The 19,355-nt window shown below is 48.2% G+C and overlaps 1 protein-coding gene across 2 annotated transcripts in view; it reads right to left on the bottom strand.

The window, feature by feature from the left end:
• Window positions 1–19,355, bottom strand: part of ASTN2 (astrotactin 2) — a 567,587-nt gene that overhangs the window by 10,257 nt on the left and 537,975 nt on the right. For both annotated transcript variants that reach the window (XM_088467057.1, XM_088467065.1), the window contains 2 exons: window positions 17,244–17,344; window positions 14,447–14,630 (listed from right to left, as the gene is read on the bottom strand). In XM_088467057.1, coding sequence (XP_088323183.1) covers window positions 14,447–14,630; window positions 17,244–17,344 — 285 coding nt within the window. The remainder of the gene's footprint in view (window positions 1–14,446; window positions 14,631–17,243; window positions 17,345–19,355) is intronic.

Below are 19,355 nucleotides of genomic sequence, written 5' to 3'. Positions count from 1 at the left end.
TTACTACTGGGGGCATTGCATAGGGGGACCACTACTGGAGGTATTGCATAGGGGGACCACAACTGGGGGGCACTACATAGGTGGGCACTGCATATGGGTACCTCTACTGAAGGGACTGCATAGGGGGACCACTACTGAGGGCATTGTATAAAAGGAACTGCATAGGGGGCGGCGGCAGCTGGGGCTGGCATAGGTGCTGGGGGGTGGTATATTTTAATTTAGGGGGGTGGGGGAGCAACCTCCGGGCACCTGGGATGAAGTTACACCACTGGGTGGGGGCTGGATGAGGAAGGTGATGGGGCTGGCTGAGGAAGGTGGTGGGGGCTGGCTGAGGAAGGTGATGGGGCTGGCTGAGGAAGGTGATGGGGGCTGGCTGAGGAGGGTGACGTCACGCGCGCTGAAGAACAGAGTGTGAGGAGCCTGCCGCCGCTGCCTTAAGGAGGAGCAAGAAGAAGATCCAGGTACGGGAAGGTGGGGACACACAGACAGCTGCATAAATAGCAGGGTGGGGGGTCGCCATATTACTGCCTTTCCCTGGGTGACAAAAAATCTAATTGTGGCCCTGACGGGAAAGACAAAGAAATTCCTTCTAGAAGGTGATTCTTAAGCTGGGTACATACTACACGATATATCGTACGATATATCATTCCATTGCAGATCAGAACAATTTATGTTATGGATCGTGTAGTGTGTACGCCCAATTGCGCATTCAAGCTCGATGGATCATTACATCACGTCTTTCTGTTGCCGGGTGCACACATTGTATAGTGTATACCCATCTAGCAATAAGTTTTGCCAGTAAAACATGTAGAAAACATGTACAATTGCTTACCACTAGGGTTCAAAATTTTACACCTATTTTTGAGAATGTTTGGACGTTTTGTAAGCTAATGAATATGATTGCATTATTTGATCATTTTAATGCATTGTGGATATGGTGCTGTACCCATTTCTTATTTTCAACCTACCAATGACCATTTACTGTAATATTGTCCCTTGCTACTTATATGATTTATTTTTTTTGTTTTGTATTAAAATGGCTGTGTTGGCTTCTATACTATATTATATTTCTAAAACTATAAATAAGATTGATATACAAAAAATCTAATAAAAAAGCTAGACACCAAAGCTACCATAATTATTAGTTCAAAGTAAAACTATTAGCGAGTCCCAACTTTAAAAAATAAGTTAAACATTTAATACAACTGTGGAAACTTTAAACTCACATTAAGGCTTTAGGGATCTACAGTCACTCTTCCTCACTTATTACCCTGCACTTAAGGGTGTTTGAACCTTTGCTGTCTATGCTATGTTCTGTTTTTTTAGTTTCCCCATATATGTCATCACAAATACTTTGGTATTATACTAAAGCCTTTTTTCATGTATGTGTCTTTGGTTAGTCTGTTTCTTTGAACTGTAAACTTCTTGAAAATAGTACTGTATTATACATTTCACAGTTCATTTACATTTTACTTAATGGAATACTCTGAAAATTAGCATTTTGATGATCGTTCCCTGACACGAGAACAAATCATATAGAGAAACACGAGAACAAATCATGTCAAGTATCTAAAATTCTGTCAAACTATTTCAGCTATAGTTTTTATTTGAGCCGTTGTAACAATTCTGAATACCAGAAGTGAGTCAGATGTACAGAAAAGAAAAGGTGTGACCTAAATGTAAAAAAAAAATGACCTATGAAATCATAGTAGGGACTGTAAGTCAAATCATGGATGAGACGGTCATGGCAGGACAGGGAAATTAGGGTGTTTGGGAAGAGGAGAGTTGCTGCTTTGTAACTCTTTCCAATACACTGTTGTGATAGGAAAAGGAGGGCCACATGGAAAGGGAAGGAAAGTCCGTTCAAGCCCAAACATCTGGAAACAATTTTATTCTTTGAGAATAACATATAAGCAGTCATTTAGTATGTTTCCTAGACCCTAATATTTGTGTTTAGCTATAGTGAAGATCAGGCGGACACAGTGACAAGCGTACAATGCAAATCTCTAGCAGTTGGTTTTGTTAAAATAACAAAAAAAGGTCTTTAGTGAAACGGCAGTCAATATATCTTTCAGCAAAATATTAGGGCAAAAGTTTTAAAGAATTCAAAGTTAACTGTATGAAAACAAATAAGATTGCTACAATGAGTAACAGCTGGTAACAATATAGACTGTGACACTAGGTACAGCAGGAACAAAGTCTCAATAGAGTTCTACAGAATGTTATCATGTGTATGAGGTTTGAGAGATAAAGGGGCCGATGTAGAGATGGAAATAACTCGGGCATATCGTATTTATCTTAAAGAACTGTGCACGCAGATCTGACTTGGTGCTGAAAAATGGGGAGGTCTTGATAAAGGCCCTGTTTGGTGACCACCCTATTGCTGCAGGGGAAAACGCAGGATTTCTAGAGGGGGGTCCAAATGCTTGATTTTAAAGCAAGTGTGGCCAGCACCATGAGGGCATAATTAGCACTTAACCAGCTATAATATATGTCATAAGAAGTATAATGTATATAATAATTCTGACAGTGCTCAAAGTGTGCCGGTATGAAACGGTATGTCATACCGGCACTTAATTTCGACACCCGGCACTGGGACTGTCACAGTCCCAGTGCCATTTAACAAGCACTTGCGCTGATTGTTTACACTTGGCTCTGGTCACGAGCCAATCATGGCTCGCAGACTGGTGGCCAATCAGCAGCGATCTGCGGCATATTGTATTTGGCGCTGGCCGCAAGCCAATCAGGGGCAGCCACGTGGCCACCCCAAATTGGCTGCCAGTCCAAGGCGGGAGCTAAATTCAATATGCTGCGCCGACAAGGAGTGAGAAAAAGAGGCGGGAGCAGCGCCCATCAGAAGAGTGCAGAGCGGCACTGGTCAGCAGGGTGCAGCGCCGGTAAGCAGAGTGCAGCACGGAGTGGTGTGTTTGGAAGATGACCTGGGAGGGACTTGGTGGTGAGCTGGTAGCTGTGGTGTGAGGGCAGGTGAGCGGGTAGCTGTAATGGGAGGGCTGGGGAGCGGGTAGCTGTAATGGGAGGGCAGGGGAGCTGTGCTGTGAGGTGGGAGGGCAGGTGAGCTGTTAGCTGTGCTCTGAGGTGGGAGGCAGGTGAGGTGAGACCTGTGCTGGGAGGTGTGAGGGCAGGTGAGCTGAGACCTGTGCTGGGAGGTGTGAGGGCAGGTGAGCTGGGACCTGTGCTGGGAGGTGGGAGGGCAGGTCAGCTGGGAGCTGTGTTGGGAGGGAAGTGACCTGGGAGCTGTGTTGGAAGGTGGGAGGGCAGGTGAGCTGGGAGCTGTGCTGTGAGATGTCAAGGCAGGTTTGCTGGGAGATGTGAGGGCAGGTGAGCTGGGAATTGTGAGGGCAGGTGAGCTGGGGGATTTGAGGGCAGGTGAGCTGGGGATGTGAGGGCAGGTGAGCTGGGGGATGTGAGGGCAGGTGAGCTGGGGGATGTGAGGGCAGGTGAGCTGGGAGGTGTGAGTGCAGGTGAGCTGGGAGGTGTGAGTGCAGGTGAACTGGGAGGTGTGAGGGCAGATGAGCTGGGGGATGTGAGGGCAGGTGAGCTGGGGGGTGTGAGTGCAGGTGAGCTGGGAGGTGTGCTGTGAGATGTCAAGGCAGGTTAGCTTGGAGATGTGAGGGCAGGTGAGCTGGGAATTGTGAGGGCAGGTGAGCTGGGGGATTTGAGGGCAGGTGAGCTGGGGGATGTGAGGGCAGGTGAGCTGGGGGATGTGAGGGCAGGTGAGCTGGGGGATGTGAGGGCAGGTGAGCTGGGAGGTGTGAGTGCAGGTGAGTTGTAAGCTGGGAGGGCAGGTGAGCTGGGAGCTGTGCTGTGAGGGCGGGTGAGCTGGGAGCTGTGCTGCGAGGTGTGAGGGCGGGTGAGCTGGGAGCTGTGCTGTGAGGGCAGGTGAGCTGTGCCATGAGGTGTGAGGGCAGGTGAGCTGGGAGCTGAGATGTGAGGGCAGGTGAGCTACACTGAGAGGTGGGAGGCATGCTGTGAGCTGGGAGATGTGCTGTAAGGGCAGGTGAGCTTGGAGCTGTGCTGGGAGGTGTGCAGGCAGTTGAGCTGGGAGCTGTGCCGTGAGGTGTGAGGGAAGGTGAGCTGAGACCTGTGCTGGGAGGTGTGAGGGCAGGTGAGCTGAGACCTGTGCTGGGAGGTGGGAGGGCAGGTCAGCTGGGAGCTGTGTTGGGAGGGAAGTGACCTGGGAGCTGTGTTGGAAGGTGGGAGGGCAGGTGAGCTGGGAGCTGTGCTGTGAGATGTCAAGGCAGGTTAGCTGGGAGATGTGAGGGCAGGTGAGCTGGGAATTGTGAGGGCAGGTGAGCTGGGGGATTTGAGGGCAGGTGAGCTGGGGATGTGAGGGCAGGTGAGCTGGGGGATGTGAGGGCAGGTGAGCTGGGGGATGTGAGGGCAGGTGAGCTGGGAGGTGTGAGTGCAGGTGAGCTGGGAGGTGTGAGGGCAGATGAGCTGGGGATGTGAGGGCAGGTGAGCTGGGGGATGTGAGGGCAGGTGAGCTGGGGGGTGTGAGTGCAGGTGAGCTGGGAGGTGTGCTGTGAGATGTCAAGGCAGGTTAGCTTGGAGATGTGAGGGCAGGTGAGCTGGGAATTGTGAGGGCAGGTGAGCTGGGGGATTTGAGGGCAGGTGAGCTGGGGGATTTGAGGGCAGGTGAGCTGGGGGATGTGAGGGCAGGTGAGCTGGGGGATGTGAGGGCAGATGAGCTGGGGGATGTGAGGGCAGGTGAGCTGGGGGATGTGAGGGCAGGTGAGCTGGGAGGTGTGAGGGCAGATGAGCTGGGGATGTGAGGGCAGGTGAGCTGGGGGATGTGAGGGCAGGTGAGCTGGGAATTGTGAGGGCAGGTGAGCTGGGGGATTTGAGGGCAGGTGAGCTGGGGGATTTGAGGGCAGGTGAGCTGGGGGATGTGAGGGCAGGTGAGCTGGGAATTGTGAGGGCAGGTGAGCTGGGGGATTTGAGGGCAGGTGAGCTGGGGATGTGAGGGCAGGTGAGCTGGGGGATGTGAGGGCAGGTGAGCTGGGGGATGTGAGGGCAGGTGAGCTGGGAGGTGTGAGTGCAGGTGAGCTGGGAGGTGTGAGGGCAGATGAGCTGGGGATGTGAGGGCAGGTGAGCTGGGGGATGTGAGGGCAGGTGAGCTGGGGGGTGTGAGTGCAGGTGAGCTGGGAGGTGTGCTGTGAGATGTCAAGGCAGGTTAGCTTGGAGATGTGAGGGCAGGTGAGCTGGGAATTGTGAGGGCAGGTGAGCTGGGGGATTTGAGGGCAGGTGAGCTGGGGGATTTGAGGGCAGGTGAGCTGGGGGATGTGAGGGCAGGTGAGCTGGGGGATGTGAGGGCAGATGAGCTGGGGGATGTGAGGGCAGGTGAGCTGGGGGATGTGAGGGCAGGTGAGCTGGGAGGTGTGAGTGCAGGTGAGTTGTAAGCTGGGAGGGCAGGTGAGCTGGGAGCTGTGCTGTGAGGGCAGGTGAGCTGGGAGCTGTGCTGCGAGGTGTGAGGGCGGGTGAGCTGGGAGCTGTGCTGTGAGGGCAGGTGAGCTGTGCCATGAGGTGTGAGGGCAGGTGAGCTGGGAGCTGAGATGTGAGGGCAGGTGAGCTACACTGAGAGGTGGGAGGCATGCTGTGAGCTGGGAGATGTGCTGTAAGGGCAGGTGAGCTTGGAGCTGTGCTGGGAGGTGTGCAGGCAGTTGAGCTGGGAGCTGTGCCGTGAGGTGTGAGGGAAGGTGAGCTGGGAGCTGTACTGGGAAGGCAGGTGAGCTGGGAGCTGAGGTGTGAGGGCAGGTGAGCTGTTCTGGGAGGTGTACTGTGAGCTGAGAGCTGTGCTGTGAGCTGGGAGGGCAGGTGAGCTGGGAGGTGTGAGGACAGGTGCACTGTGATGGGAGGAAGTGGGGGTATGCCTCTGATTGGCTGCTGGTCCGTGGCTGGAGCTAAATTCAATATGCTGCGCCGAGTAGTGAGGAGAAGAGGCGGGAGCAGCAACGGTCAGAAGAATGCAAAGTGGCACTGGTCAGCAGAGTGCAGTGCCGGTCAGCAGAGTGCAGAGAGGCACTGGTCAGCAGAGTGCAGAGCGGCACTGGTCAGCAGAGTGCACCGTGGAGTGGTGTGTGCTGGAAGGTGACCTGGGAGGGACTTGGAGGTAAGCTGGTAGCTGTGATGAAAGGCCAGGGGAGCTGAACTGGGTATGAGGGCAGGTGAGCTGGGAGGTGAGATGTGAGGGCTGGTGAGATGGGAACTGTGCTGTTAGGTGGAAGGGCAGGTGAGCTGGGAGCTCTGCTGGGAGATGTGAGGGCAGGTGAGCTGGGAGATGTGAGGGCAGGTGAGCTGGGAGCTCTGCTGGGAGATGTAATGGCAGGTGAGCTGGGAGATGTGAGGGCAGGTGAGCTGGGAAGTGTGAGGGCAGGTGAGCTGGGAGGTGTGAGGACTGGGAGCTGGGCTGGGAGTTGTGAAGGCAGGTGAGCTGTGAGGGGAGGAAGTGGGGCTAAGGAAATATAAGGGGGGCTCAGGATTGGGCCTGCCTAAGTAAAGCTCCCCTGATATTTCCATACCCCCACTTAAAAATTTCCACTTCGGCCACTGAATTCTGATATATACTGTACAAGACCAGCGATCACAGTATGCCATTATATGCAGAAGTAGGGCCATCCTGCCTGGTCTAAATGGTTTTATTTCAGATGTGGGCTTCATTCCAGATCATTTGAGCAAGTTCGGGAATCTGGGAGAGCAGCACAAGAACCTTGCATTGCCCTGGACATATATGTACAGATTGGTCTCCTTATGCACTGGATAGTGTCTTATTATGCAATATTAATAATCTACTCCATAGATGGTCTATATCAGCGCACGTCTAATGCGGAGTACACACTTATCCAATCCACCGCAGATCAGACCGCAGATCAGACTGTTTATACAATCCTACTCAGGGCCGGCCCGAGCCTTATTTTTTTGGTAAGCGAAGATAGATTTCAGCGCCCCTTGTTGGACTTTGCGTGTGCCAAAGTCACGAACCGGAAAAATGGGCGTGTTCTTGTGGGAAAAGTTGAAACCCAGTGATGGTGATGTTCCAGCTTGTCGGTGGTGTATGACCTTTTAAACCATGTGGTAATCAGCCAACACTGTTTGAATTTTGGTACGAATACACCATACCTCAGACGCATTGTTTTTAGATGTGTTTGTGAATTAAAACTTTTTTTCAGCACTATGGAGCACTCCCTTTTTGCCATTTCACTTGTGGGATTTTGGATTTTCAAGGAGAGCAGCTGTCGGGAATTTATTAGGACACTGGTACTATTATTAGGACACTGATTAAACATTGCCCTGCCACACAGTGTGGACGTATACATTGAGTGGTAATTACCTGCAAACAGTCAAAAGAGGCTGCACACCAGCTAACCTATATATATATATATATATATATATATATATATATAGTATCATAACTATTATCCTTTGTTTAACCTCAGCTAATTAAATTAAAACACTAATATATATATATATATATATATATATATATATATTTGTGTTTTAATTCAATTTGCTGAGCTTAAACAAAGGATAACAGTTATAAGATATATAGATATACTGTATATATAAATCCCAATTGTGTAGTATGTATACTTATATAATGCACCCCCATCCTCCTCCTTCCCCCCTCCCCCAAGGCTGCAACATCTGTGACAAGCAGCCTGACAGGTACGGTAGGTAATCACTGCTCACCTTCACTTCTAATAATCATGTAGGCATCCTAAGAGGAGCGTTTGCATGCAACTCCTCATCTCTGGCACAGCACAGCACTGAAGCACAAGGCAGCGAGCGGGTGTCCAGCACCGGGCGTGACGTCATCACGCCGCGCTGTGGTACCAGAGGAGGGGGAGCTGCTGACTGAGTTAGATACAAGGCAGCCATAGTCCTCCCGGTCAGTAAATCTATTGCCGAGTCTGACCAGGCCCACATTAATTAGATGTTATCGTGGATCGGCAGTCCGGACCACCCCTTAGTTTTGCCACATACAGTACATCATCTCTGTAAATCACTCAGTGTCTTTGGCTGCACCAGGAAGGAGCTGAATTGCAGCCCGGCGGCTTTGCAGTTCGCAGCGCCCTTTGCCTACTGACGCTCTACGCTCGCGTAATGGGTGGGCCGGCCCTAATCCTACTGCAAACCTGCTCGCAGATTCCACATCCAATCCTCACTATTTACTTGTCCAATTTTTCAGCAGACCTCAGCAGAATCTGTAAGCCTGATTCAGCAAGGAACGCAGCCACTAATTTGCACGCACCCGGCCGATCTTTGCGTTCTGCGTATGCATAGCAGGGTGTGTGTGAAAACACTCCACTGCGATTGCAGGGAGCATGCAGTCTCAGCACACATTAATTGACAAGAAGTGACCGTTGAGGGTGGTGCCGGTGGGTGGTCAATGAAACGCAGGCTTGCCAGTGCGTTTGAACGCCGTTACAGGGACGTGCATAATTAAGCCCCTGCGACGGAAGACGCAGCCAGAGCTCTAGATACACACAGGAAGTGGCCCAAATCCTGAGTGAGGTCAGGTCAACCACTATTATGCTAATGGGTTCGATGGTTCTCAATGTTACCGATGTTTTCACTGCATAGCGAGGTATTGCGGATGTGAGTAAAGGGAAGTGGGCGGCATTATGTAGTGTTGGGCGTCTGGTTCTTGCACTGCGGTATCCTTGTTCTGATGAATGTGTGCTAAGTGTACAGTGTTAATCCACGCCGTGTTAAAGCTGCAGTGTTATGTAGTCTGCTGTCTCTTACCACCTTATATTATCCTACCCCCAATGATGTGTGTGTGCAATTTTGCACAGTCTGTTTAAAGCAGACACTTGCATGCTGAAGCAGAAATCTAGTGATTAAGGGCCTGATTCAGGGCCGCTCGCTATTTGCGGTCGTTCTTTCTAGAACAAGGGGTGGCTATTCAAATGAACCGTTCGCTAGATGCGGTCTGTTCACGCCTCTAAGTCTGAACGAGCGAGCAAAACTTGCGGTTGTAATTTTGTAAAATACGCCCCCTGGCCGCTCGCATCCTACGTCATGTCCGCTCTTTATTAGATTAATCGAGCACATCGAACAGCGTATGTACTGCTCGCTATTCTTGTGGCTGGTTTTTTCAAGCGCTATTTTGCGAGCAGTTCCGAGTAAAAAAAAACCAAGTGACGTGGTCAATGACGCTGCTGTATTAATTATGCACTCCCTTAAAACGCCCGTTTTGACCTTTAAGCACGCTTGCATTCGAATTCCACACCCCCGTTTTCAAGCACCTTCCCCTGTTACCACCCACATACGCCTTCCTCTGTCGCTCAAAATAGCAGGCATTCGCTATATAGCGAACAAATGATTTTCGGCCGCACTGACTGGTTCGCGCATGCGTATTACGATCCGTACTCATGCGCAGATGTGCGAACATCTGTCAGAACGAACGAGCGGCCGCTTACGAGCGGCTCTGAATCAGGCCCTAAGACTGGATAAAAGGCAATTTTCACAAGATTGGATGTATGTATAACAACAATAACATATGGATATAGGGTATCTGTCTCTTCTGTGTATAGAGACCAGTGATTACAAATCTGCTAAAAACGTTTGGGAGAACAGAATTTAGGGATTATATAAACCTCCCTTTATTCTGATTTGGTGTTCTCTTTTAATATACCCGTTTATGGAATCTATCTAGGATACTCAGAGGTATATATAGGATCCACCCTATTATAGGTGACAATATAGTTTATTTAATGGTGAATTATCCAGACACTGGTTCCAGGTATTGCTTGCAAAAAATAATATCTTTGGTATATGCGATTTATAATACTAATGAAAGAATTATTCTATATATATTTTTTTGTGATAAGCATACCATATATCTCGCCCTTTCTTTCCCATTGAATCATTAACACCTAAATTCCGGGTCTGACCCCGAGTTGGAACAGGGGGCCTGATTCAGAGCTGGACGCTATTTGCGCTCGCTCGTTCAGAAAAAGGGGCCGGCTATTTAAATTGAGCGCTCGCTTTTTTGCGGTCTGTTGACGCCTCTATGCCTGAGCGAGCGAACGAAACATGCGCTCGCTATTTTGTAAAGACGCCCCCTGGCCGCTCGCATCATACGTCATCTCCGCTATTTATTTCATTAATCGAGTACATCGAAAGGCATCTGAACTGCTCGCAGTGCTTGTGGTAGGTCTATCCTACCGCAATCATGCGAACAGTTCAGGCTAAGAAACAACCAACTGACGTGGTCGATGACGCTGCTTTGTTAATTATGCACACCCTTAAAATGCCCGTTTTGACCGTTTGGCACGCCTGCGTTCGGATCACCACTCCCCGTTTTCAAGCACCTGTTACCACCCACAAACGCCTCATCCTGTCACTCAAATTAGCAGGCACTCGCTATTTTGCGAGCGCTCGATTTCCGACCGCAATGACTGGTTGGCGCATGCGCATTACGACCCATACGCATGCGCAGATGTGCGAACATCGCTCGGAGCGAACGAGCGGCCGCTTACGAGCGGCTCTGAATCAGGCCCTGGGTTCCAATCCGGATCAGACCCGGAATTTAGCCGGCGCTGACCCAGGACATTCCCGAGTCGGCGCCGTTCACACCGGAGTCAGGTCTGCATAGACCCGGCTTTTCCTGCATTGAAGTGGACGCTTGGAGATGATGTCATCTCCAAGCGCCAATGAAGCTGGACCAATCAGCCGGCATGCGGTGCGCTCCAGGTCATCGTGACCCGGAGCGCGTCGTTCACACTGCAGGGTTTTACCCTGCAAGTTACCTGGGTTGGATTGCCAGGTCACTCGACCCAGTGATGCAACCCTCTCCCCTTTTACACCAAGGAGTTACCCGGGTTAACCCAGCAATAACCCGGGTTATAGATAAATTGTATTGAATACAAGCGCTTGAATATTGATAATAATGTATCTATTTGTGTTGCTGCAATATTGTAGCTACGGACCAATGATTAAAATGACACACAATAACAATCAACATATATAGACAGACACTTAGGGCCTGATTCAGAGCCGGTCGCTATTAGCGCTCGTTCAGAAAAAGGGGGTGGCTATTCAAATGAACCGTTCGCCCTTTGCGGTCTGTTGCCGCCTCTATGTCTGAACGAGCGAACAAAACATGCGGTCGTTTTTTTGATAAAAACGCCCCCTGGCCGCTCGCATCATACGTCATGTCCGCTATTTATTAGATTAATCGAGTACATCGACCAGCGTATGAACTGCTCGCTATTCTTGTGGTTGGTTTTTCCTACCACAAATTTGCAAGCAGTTCTGACTATAAAATAACCCAGTGACTTGGTCAGTGACGCTGCTGTATTAATTATGCACACCCATAAAACGCCCGTTTTGACCTTTAAGCACACCTGCGTTCCGATCTCCACTCCCCGTTTTCAAGCACCTTCCCCTGTTACCACCCACATACGCCTCCTCCTGTCACTCATATTAGCAGGCATTCGCTATTTAGCGAACAAACGATTTTTGGCCGCACTGACTGGTTCGCGCATGCGTATTACGATCCGTACGCATGCGCAGTTGGGCAAACATCGCTCGGAACGAACGAGCGGCTCTGAATAAGGCCCTTAATGTTTAAAGCACTTTTGTGGAAAAAATGTGGTGTTTGTAGGACTAAGGACCTCATGCAGAGTCGGTCGTAAGCGGCCTCTCGGTCGTACGCACCCGATGTTTCCGAACCACACATGCGTACGGTTAGTTGTGTGCATGTGCGTACGAGACCTTGCGATCCAAAATGCTGTCGATCGTATGGCTTACGAGCAGGAAGTAGCTTCCGAGAGTTGATTGACATGAAAGGCCGTTTGTGGGTGGTGATGGGGGTGGTGATCTGCAAACGCAGGCGTTCCTCACCGTTTTCAGGGCGTTTTAGGGGCGTACATAAATTACCTGCTACGACCGACATAGAAGGCCGGAAGTAGTAAAACGTCACTCTGCGAGTAGGTTAGAGGCCTGGCTGATCGTACAGCTTAAGGTTGGGTACGTGCACTCTCAAGCTCCAGAGTACAATCGATACTATCGAATGTTACTGATGTTCGGAGTGATGTTTATATTTTGAGCCACACAATGCAAGCAGCTAATAATCGTTTGTTGTAGCTAATAACACTGCTAATTGGCATGTAATTGATTCAGATGCGATTGCATTAGCGAATAATAAGAATAAATATATTTCATGGGGATGGCTTATTCTATGCGTTTTTTTGTTAATTTTTGGTGTAATTTGCACACAACACAAGCGAATGCAACCATCAGAAGAAAATTAACAAAAAGCGACTGACAATGACTGATTACGATTGACTCGATCGTTAGCTGCTATCACTTGCTAGCTAGAGGAGGTGCATTGTTCACGTATGGGCGTCACTTTGGTTGCGACTGACCGGCCGTGCGATTGCTTCCATTTTAAGTTTACGGTCGTTAGGCGTATGACCGAGTGGCTGCTTACGACCGACTCTGAATGAGGTCTAAGTCCCCGCCACTGGCCGCACGCTAGCCGATGTTAGCAGAAGCTTACCCTGTCTCTCCCTATGGTGCCGCTTTCCGTGGAATCTGAGCGCCGGGTTCCCCGTCTGGCTGCCGCTTGACCTTTAATCATTGGCTAGTGTGCGGCCAGTGACGGGGACTTAGTGCTACAAACACCACATTTTTTCCACAAAAGTGCTTTAAACATTGTCTGTCTATGTTGATTGTTATTGTGTCATTTTAATCATTGGTCCGTAGTTACAATATTGCAGCAACGCAAATAGATACATTATTATCAATATTCAAGCACTTCTATTCAATACGATTTATCTAAAACCCGGGTTATTGCAGGGTTAACCCGGGTATCTCCTTGGTGTAAAAGGGGAGATGGTTGGATCAATACAATTTATCTGATATTGGTGTATATTTACTAAGGTGCGGGTTTTTAGAAGTGGTTTTGTTGCCCATAGCAACCAATCAGATTCTACTTAACATTTATCTAGCACCTTCTAGACGGTAATAGCTAGAATCTGATTGGTTGCTATGGGCAACAAAACCACTTCTAAAAACCTGCACCTTAGTAAATATACCCCATTGAGTCACTTTTACTGACTATATAAATAGGAAGCTGCTACAAAACATTTGGGAGCACTAGATATTTGTAAACTAACCCAGGTTTTAGCTCCGGAGTAAAATGGGTATTAGGGAACAAATATAATAGAATTACAAATATGACTTAATATGTAAATTGGTATGATTAAGCCAAATCCTATTTAGTTATCTTTTTGTGACTGTGGTAAAATATTTGCTCAGGAACACCACAGTGCATGGATTGTTTATGTCATGTATGTGTAAAAAAATTCTAATAAATTCCCCCTGTTTTTAGGTGCATATATAATAAAAAGTTATGTTTTATAAATATTTAGTAATGTTTAATAGATAAGTGTGCCCCCCCACAAAGAAGTTTCTCTTGTTGTCCTGCTGTACAGGACAATAACAGATTATTTAGATAATTACAATGCAGGTTGCTTTATATTTTTCTATTTTTGAACCATAGCCATCAGTGAACCATATTTTCTTATTTGACCTGTATCTAAAATTGTGATATGTCTTATACAATGTTTCACACTAATTTTCCAGCTATATTTCAAATTGTCGGATAATTGTTATCAAAGTATTTGGTGAGATTGGAATGTTACCAGTGGTATATTATTTCCTATCTGTTTAAAAATCATTTAATCAGTGGGCGATAGTTAATCAGTATACAACAGAAAGCTGCTTAGTATATAGCTGCTTAGTATATAGGACAACAATACCTATATTCATTTGTTTTACAGGAAAATTGGGAAAGCACAGATATTTACCCCCAATACAGATTTTGATCAGTTATTACATGTGCGCTAATACAAAAAAAATTAGGTACACTCTATCTTCCAAATGCATATTCAGAGCAAAGACCATTATATGGAGCAGCGTAGCAGGGCAATATTACCCCACCAACCTACACACATGATGCCACAACATCACCGGGACTCGGAAACTGAGACCGGGGTGCATTCTAAGGACACGCCAGCAGCTCTCAGGGAGATCTCCAGGCTGCATCCCTAATAGGAAGTTGCAAGGGGCATGGCACAGTGAATTGTATCATTGGGGCCCCATCTCACTGCTCAATGGTAAGAATTGTGCATTCCAGCAGCAGACGCAATCATATTATCAAGCCCCTGGACTGGTCACTTCACTTGGAATGTGTGAGGGATCTGTGAGCCTGGTCTACTGTCTAGATTTCCCCAAAATCACATGGGAGTAGTACTGTATGTGTTTATTATTGTCAGTAGCTGCACTAGTGGATCCCATACTGTAGTATAAATTCTCCCTCTATATTAGATATGTATCCTTTTTCTTAACATTGAGGTGCCATGACCTGGTGGCTCCATGAATACTACAAATGGCGAAATAGATGACTCCTTACCGTGGTCCCAGCTCGTCTTCACTGCGCCACACAAAGTCTCCAAACTTCTCATAGAGGGTATTGTAATGATGCTGGACTCGGAGAAGCATTGAAGCAGAGACTTCCATTAAGGTGTTGTACGCTATCTGCTGCTCTTTCCCACTGGTGTATCCATTGTACAAAGTGTAAATCCTATCAGCGATTTCTGTAAGAGAAACAAGAGGTGTCCAGAACGCAGAAGCTGGGCATAGCATTTGGGAATTTAGCAAAAATGTAACCACATTTAATACATTTAACATTACTGACTCATTAGCATGTACTAGTCATGAATTAATAATGTACTTGTACATATTAAAGTTTACGCCGTTGATAGTTGGGCTCAGGGGCGCCAAGAGGGGGGGGGGAGCAGGTACAGATTACCTGGGCCTGGGCTTCCTGAGGGGCCCGGCGGGGGTCCAGGTCCAGCGCCGCCCCCCCTCCCTCACTCACAGCAGCCTAGCACACAGCGTGTGCTGAGCTGCAGTGGGAGACTGCTCGTGGCTGCTAAGCAGCAGCCACAGCAGTCTCCTATGCCTGTGGGGGGGGGGCGATCACACTGATCTCGCCCCCCCCTGGCTTTGAGCAGGGCTGAGGGGACTCAGAGCGCCCCCCTCCCCAGCGCGCAGCGCCACTTCGCGACGCTGCAAAGCTTTTTGTTTTTCAGGAAGGGTGCGTGGCCACACCTCCTGCAGTTAGGCCACGCCCCCTGTTACCCGGGACTGGGTTTAGGGTTAGGAACTTACCAGCAGGGAGCGTTAGGCACCAAGAAGAGGGTTAGGGTTAGTAAAAAATGTGTCAACCATGCTTGTGTCGACCTTTTGACACTGTCGACCTTCATCTGTGTCGATATGCAAATGTCAGCAAATATCACCTGAGCATTAAGACGCCCACTACTGCCTTCTCACCTACGTAAACAACGGTAACATCAAAGTACATCGGTGGCCATCTTACCCTTGCGGCAGGTCTGACCTGCTGCAGCCGTGGGAGCCCTTTTCTGACCCGCAGAGCTGCATATGCAAACGCAGTGGCTAATTTATGCATGCCCATGTAACAGTATTTAAACCGACAATCATGTCTGCGTTTTTGTGACCACTCACTTGGCGATGGATTCCTCTGTGCATGCGTGACCGCAATGTGGTGCAAACGCATGCACAGTGGCAAACAATCGCTCGATCTGCGAGAAAATTGGATTATCGTCCGTCTCTGAATCAGGCCCTGAGGCTGGGGAAATGTAAAGCCGCATTGTCGCGATGATTCGGTTATCGATGGTTCGAGATGCTGTTGATCGATATTAAATCGATATTAATGTTATGTGTTTACATTTTTTTTTTTTAAACTGTGTTGGATAAGTTATAAATAGATGTTCTTGACTTAATTCAGTAAAAAAAAAACTATTTCTGCACAGTTTTTGGAAAAAATATTAGTCAGTTAAGTAGTTGAAGTGATATTTTCAGTCTTTGCACCATGTGCATTTCCATCTAGACATGAAATCATGTAAAATTAGGCCCAGAGTGATGTTATAGGATAGCTGAAGATATTAGCCACATTTGTGCAAATGCATTTTCCTGTTTGCAAATGACCATTGGCCAGGATGGCACTTGCCAGGGTGCCAGCTGAGGGGGGAGGGCGCCAATCTAACTGTGGTGTGGGGTCTGAGGCCGGGCAGCCCCTGGTGCTTGCCAGCGGCTGCTTGGTACAATGAATAAAGGGCCTGATTCAGAGACTGACGCTCTGAACGAGCACTCGCTCTGAATCAGGGCGTTTTTGTTTTTTATTGTCCGGCCTCCTGGCCGCTCGCATAGCTGTGGGTGACCACAGGTTGATGGTCGCGATAGTCAAGACCATCGCGACCATCGGGCTTGCGACGAGACCCTTGTGGTAGGGTTCTGATAGAGGCAAAAGCACTCCAGGGCTTACGGCAGCGAGACCCTACTGCAAGGGTCTCATCGCAAGCCCGATGGTCGTGATGGTCTTGACCATCGTGACCATCATTTTGGCCGCTCGCTATAGCTGTGGGTGGTCACCCACAGCTATGTGAGTGGCCAGGAGGCCGCTCCAAAAAGGAGGAGGGACGGCCCTGATTCAGAGCGAACACTCTTTCAGAGCGTCCGGCTCTGAATCAGGGCCAGAGTGCGGGGAGGGGGGTTAGGTATAGGCACTAACGGGGGGAGGTTCTGGTTAGGCACTAGGGGAGGATGTTAGGGTTAGGCACCCCTAATGGAGGGTTAGGGGGGGAGAGGGGGGAGTTAGCTGTACTTACCTCCACTGTCAGGATTTCCTCCCTTCCGCCAGCCTCTGTTGGGATTTGAACCGGCGGCTGTATACAATCCCATTCCCTTATTTATTCACTTGACAGATTCTATAATGGACATTGAATTTGAACCGGGCTGACTAGCACATTTATTTTCTAAAACTAGAAATCTAGACCAATTTCACCCTAGGATGGCTACCTATTTATTGACTGGTTTAGAAAACAGACCCCTAAGTGCAATAATTGCAGTACTTAAGAAATTCCAGTTACAGTAATTTCTCAGTGGCAGCCCTCATTCATAAAAAGGAAAGTGACTAGGCAGGTTACCAGCTTGCTGCCGCTTAACCAGCTCAATCATTAATACAGATATATATAGTAAAATGCAACAGGTCAGTTAGATGACATGTTTAGGCTTAGCTATAATATTATGAGTAACATTTTGTAAGACATTACTGTTTTCTCACCCATGTGTTCATTTAAACTTTGTGCAAAATAAGTTGATGCTTTAAAATGTCTTATGGAAAGTACCTTCAGCTTTACTGTCATCCACCAAAGAGCAAGCTGTGCGTAACGTGACCAAACTTTGTGCTGAGTGCCGCCCGTGAGTATCAACAGCAAACAGACTGAACCTGTGGCAAAAAAGGAGTATGGATGAGAGGCACACGTTTCAAACTTATAGTATTAACTCTCCCACAGTACAGATAATGTAAATAAATTACTGTAAACTTTATTTGCCACACAGTGAGATAGGGGTTCACAGGGAATATAGTCGGCATCCCGGGGTGTGGGATGCCGACGGTCTGAATACCGGTACCGAAATCCCGACAGGTCAGGATCCCGGCACCAGTATCCTGACCGCCGGCATCCTGAAGGTAAGTATTGGGGTGTAACGGTGAACTTAGGGCTAAGTAGTGGGGTTAGGGTTAGGCATTAGGGGGATGGTTAGGGTTAGGCATCGGGTAGGGAGTGTTAGGATTAGGGCAGGGCCAGATTATAGGGGGGGCGACAGGGACGGTCCTCCTGGGGCCCCTACACCTAAAGGGTCCCCACACAGCAGCAGCAGCACAAGAGCAGTCACCGTTATTAAGCCCCGCCCACTTTGCGGAAAAATGCGGCGATTCGCGGGTCAATCGGCTGGAGGCGGAGCCAGTATGATGCCTTCCCATTACAATTGTGTCACTTGGCTCTGCCCCTTTCCGATTGACCCGCAAATCGTGGCCAAAGCCTGAGGGGGGCGGAGCTTAATAACATGGTACCTTCCTGCCAGGTCCCCTCCCCATCCACAACATGCAGTGCAGATGGTGAAGGTTAAGTGTGTGTGTGAAATGTGTGTGTGTGACTTGTGTGTGTATGTATGTATGTATGTATGTTTGTGTCTAATGTACAGTATGTGTGACACATGCATGTGTGGTGTATATATGTGTTTTTCTGTATGAATGTATGTGTAAGTTTATAACTATATGTGTATATATACAATTATATTGATAGGGGCCCCCACAAAGTTGTTGCCTCAGGGCCTCCTCAAACCTTAATCCAGCCCTGGATTAGGGTACGGGGAGGGGGAGGTTAGGTTTAGGCACTAGTGGGGTGGTTAGGTTTAGGCACCGTGGAGGTGGTGTTAGGTTTAGGGTGTGGGGAGGGGGAGGTTAGGTTGAGGCACCGAGGAGGGTGGGTTAGGGTAGGGGTTAGAAAAGTACTCACCCTCTCTTCCTATGGGTGTCGGGATTCTGGCTGTTGGTATTCTGACTAGCGGCATCCCAACAGCCGGGATTCCATACCCAACCCAATCACAGGAGTAAACAAGTTAAACATTTTTAAATGCTTATTTTTTTTAGAAGAAAATATTATGAACCCTTTACAAAACTCACACACAGCTTCCATGTGGCAGTGGGGTTATGAGTACTTTCTACACACACATAAAGAAAATTCTTTTATTATTGCACGGCCTTTAAATCAGATGTTTTCTAGTAGCAAATGATTGAGTGCTTGAAGGCATTTATGTACTCATTAGCAGTGTGCGGCCTCACATATAGTTTACTGTGGATTAGGCATGTTTTTGTACGTGGAAAACTAGCACGAAGAGAGGCAAAGTAAATGTTTTTCCACCACTTTCTGACTGGATATAGCTTTTAACCAATCAATGCTCAGGCCTGGTACAGCTCCAGCTGGTGCTCTGCTGTTCACTTAGGGTGGGTACACACCAAAACGATATCGGCCTGATTTGAACGACAAATCAGGCATATCATGCAGTGTGTATGCCCGATTTGCACGTTCACGCGGCTGCATGCGATATCGTGCGATTGGCTGTGCTGCACAGTCAATCACACGATATCGCATGTGAGGCTGCGATAACAGTGTTCCGTCTTTCATTAAATCTTTTAAGTGTGTACCAGCAATCATGCGATGTACAGGGTGAAGACATCAGCACGATTGCCGGTCATTTAGGTGTGTACCCACCCTTCAAAACAACACCCTGAGGGTTATTTCTAAACAAATCAATTTGTTTTAATTTCTGTTGCTGGTTAGATAATAAAAGTAAAAATATGTTGATTAATATAGTTTATGGCAAAAACTGTATACAGGTTGAGTCTCCCATATCCAAAATGCTCGGGACCAGGGGTATTTTGGATATCGGATTAT

This window comes from Taudactylus pleione, unplaced genomic scaffold (genome assembly GCF_031769625.1).
Source record: "Taudactylus pleione unplaced genomic scaffold, aTauple2 ptg000009l, whole genome shotgun sequence".
NCBI lineage: Eukaryota > Metazoa > Chordata > Amphibia > Anura > Myobatrachidae > Taudactylus > Taudactylus pleione.
The sequence above is the reverse complement of the archived record's forward strand: the minus strand, read 5'-3'. Positions and strand labels throughout refer to the sequence as shown.